We start from the raw sequence: 1,472 nt of genomic DNA, 5'->3' as shown, positions 1-1,472 counted from the left end.
CGCTGCGCCTGCCCTGAGGGTCCACGCGCCCGAGGACCCCAGTCCCTGCCGCACGGTCCAGCTGCGCTGCGCGCCGCCCGCGCTCGGCGCTCTTAAACCTCCCCGCTGGCCACGCCCCCAGGCGCTCATTGGCTCCTCGCTGAGGGCGGCACCCCCCCCGTGGGCGTGGCGTCGGAATTGCTTCCCAGCCCGGCAGCGCCCACGTGGGGGCCGCGGCGGGGGGCTGGGAACGGCCCGCCGGGGGGTCCAGGGCCCCGCCCCCTTTGCGCCCGTGCACGCCCCGCCCCGCCGGGTCGTCTCCCGGCGGACCTCCGAGGGGCGTGGGGCTCGGTCTCCGCTGCACCGGATGCGCTGAATGCGGGGCGGGGTGGGGAGGAAGGCACCCAGGCTGCTAACGCCGGCCGCGGCTGCACGCGGCGGGGCGCGCCCTGGGCCTGGTGACCCGGGTGCTGGGACTCGAGCTCCGGGCTCCGACGCCCCGCAGGCGCGCACTTCCTCTCCCGCGACTGGCTTCCTACCCCTTGGGGCGGCCGCGGCCGATCCATTGGTATGAGCTGGAGCTGGAGGTGTGTTCGCCACCTGTGCCGCAGGTGGGGCCGCCCCGAGTGTCCAGCGAGAAAGCACATGCACCCCACTCCCCCTGCACGGGGTGTGGGGTGGGGCTTGGTCCCGAAAACGTCGGGCGCCATACAGCCAGGAGAAACTTAAGGCCTCCCCCTTTCCTTTCAGGATGAAAGGCGGCCTTCTGTCCCATTTGGTCCTAATGCGCTCGGGACAGATGTGACCCAGCTGTGCGCCCTCCCTGCTCCGCCTCCCTGGCACGCGGCCCCCGGCCCTTCCCACGGGCCCGGGCCGCCCCCCTGCACGAGCGGGGGCGCAGGAATGTGCGCGGGAAGCCAGGGCGAGGGGCTCCGGGCCCGGAAGCGGCCGAGGGTCCCCGGAGTGGGAGCAGGAGGAGCCTCTGCCGCCGGCCGCAGCCTCCGCACTGCAGCTGGGGGCGGCTCTCCGCCGGGCTGCGTCTGGGTCCCCTCGACTCCGGCCTCCTCGTCCCATGCGCAGGAGGCCAGCGCCTGCCACGACGGCCACGGGCTAACCCTTCCTGAACACTTAGGCGCTCGGCCTGCAGTCATTTGTAGTCAACTGCCAGACAGCGACCTCGGAACGCGGCCGGTCCTGGGGCTTGTAGAGCTCTAGGACTTGCTGATGTGGGAGCTGGTGGCTCACATCTGTAATCCTAGCTATTCAAGGGGCTGAGATCTAAGGATCACCGTTCGAATTCGGCCTGAGCAGGAAAGTCCAGGAGACTCTTACCTCCAATTAACCAGCCAAAAGCTAGAAGTAAAGCGGTAGCTCAAAGTGGTAGAGTGCTAGCCTGGAGCAAAAATGCTCAGGACTGAGCCCTAGGGCCAATGTGTGTGTGTGCGCGCGCGCGCGCATGCACGCACACACACGCACGTGTACATACACAGACG

At 69.6% G+C, this 1,472-nt stretch overlaps 1 protein-coding gene across 1 annotated transcript in view; it reads right to left on the bottom strand.

Moving 5' to 3' along the window:
* Positions 1–1,053, bottom strand: part of Lfng (LFNG O-fucosylpeptide 3-beta-N-acetylglucosaminyltransferase) — a 9,937-nt gene extending 8,884 nt beyond the window's left edge. Inside the window, exon 1 of the mRNA XM_013023382.1 lies at positions 55–1,053. Within this exon, the coding sequence (XP_012878836.1) occupies positions 55–1,053 (999 nt within the window). The remainder of the gene's footprint in view (positions 1–54) is intronic.
* Between the last annotated feature and the right edge of the window lie 419 nt (positions 1,054–1,472).

Source organism: Dipodomys ordii, unplaced genomic scaffold, assembly GCF_000151885.1.
Source record: "Dipodomys ordii isolate 6190 unplaced genomic scaffold, Dord_2.0 Scaffold68, whole genome shotgun sequence".
NCBI lineage: Eukaryota > Metazoa > Chordata > Mammalia > Rodentia > Heteromyidae > Dipodomys > Dipodomys ordii.
This window is presented reverse-complemented; position numbering and strand designations above follow the sequence as displayed.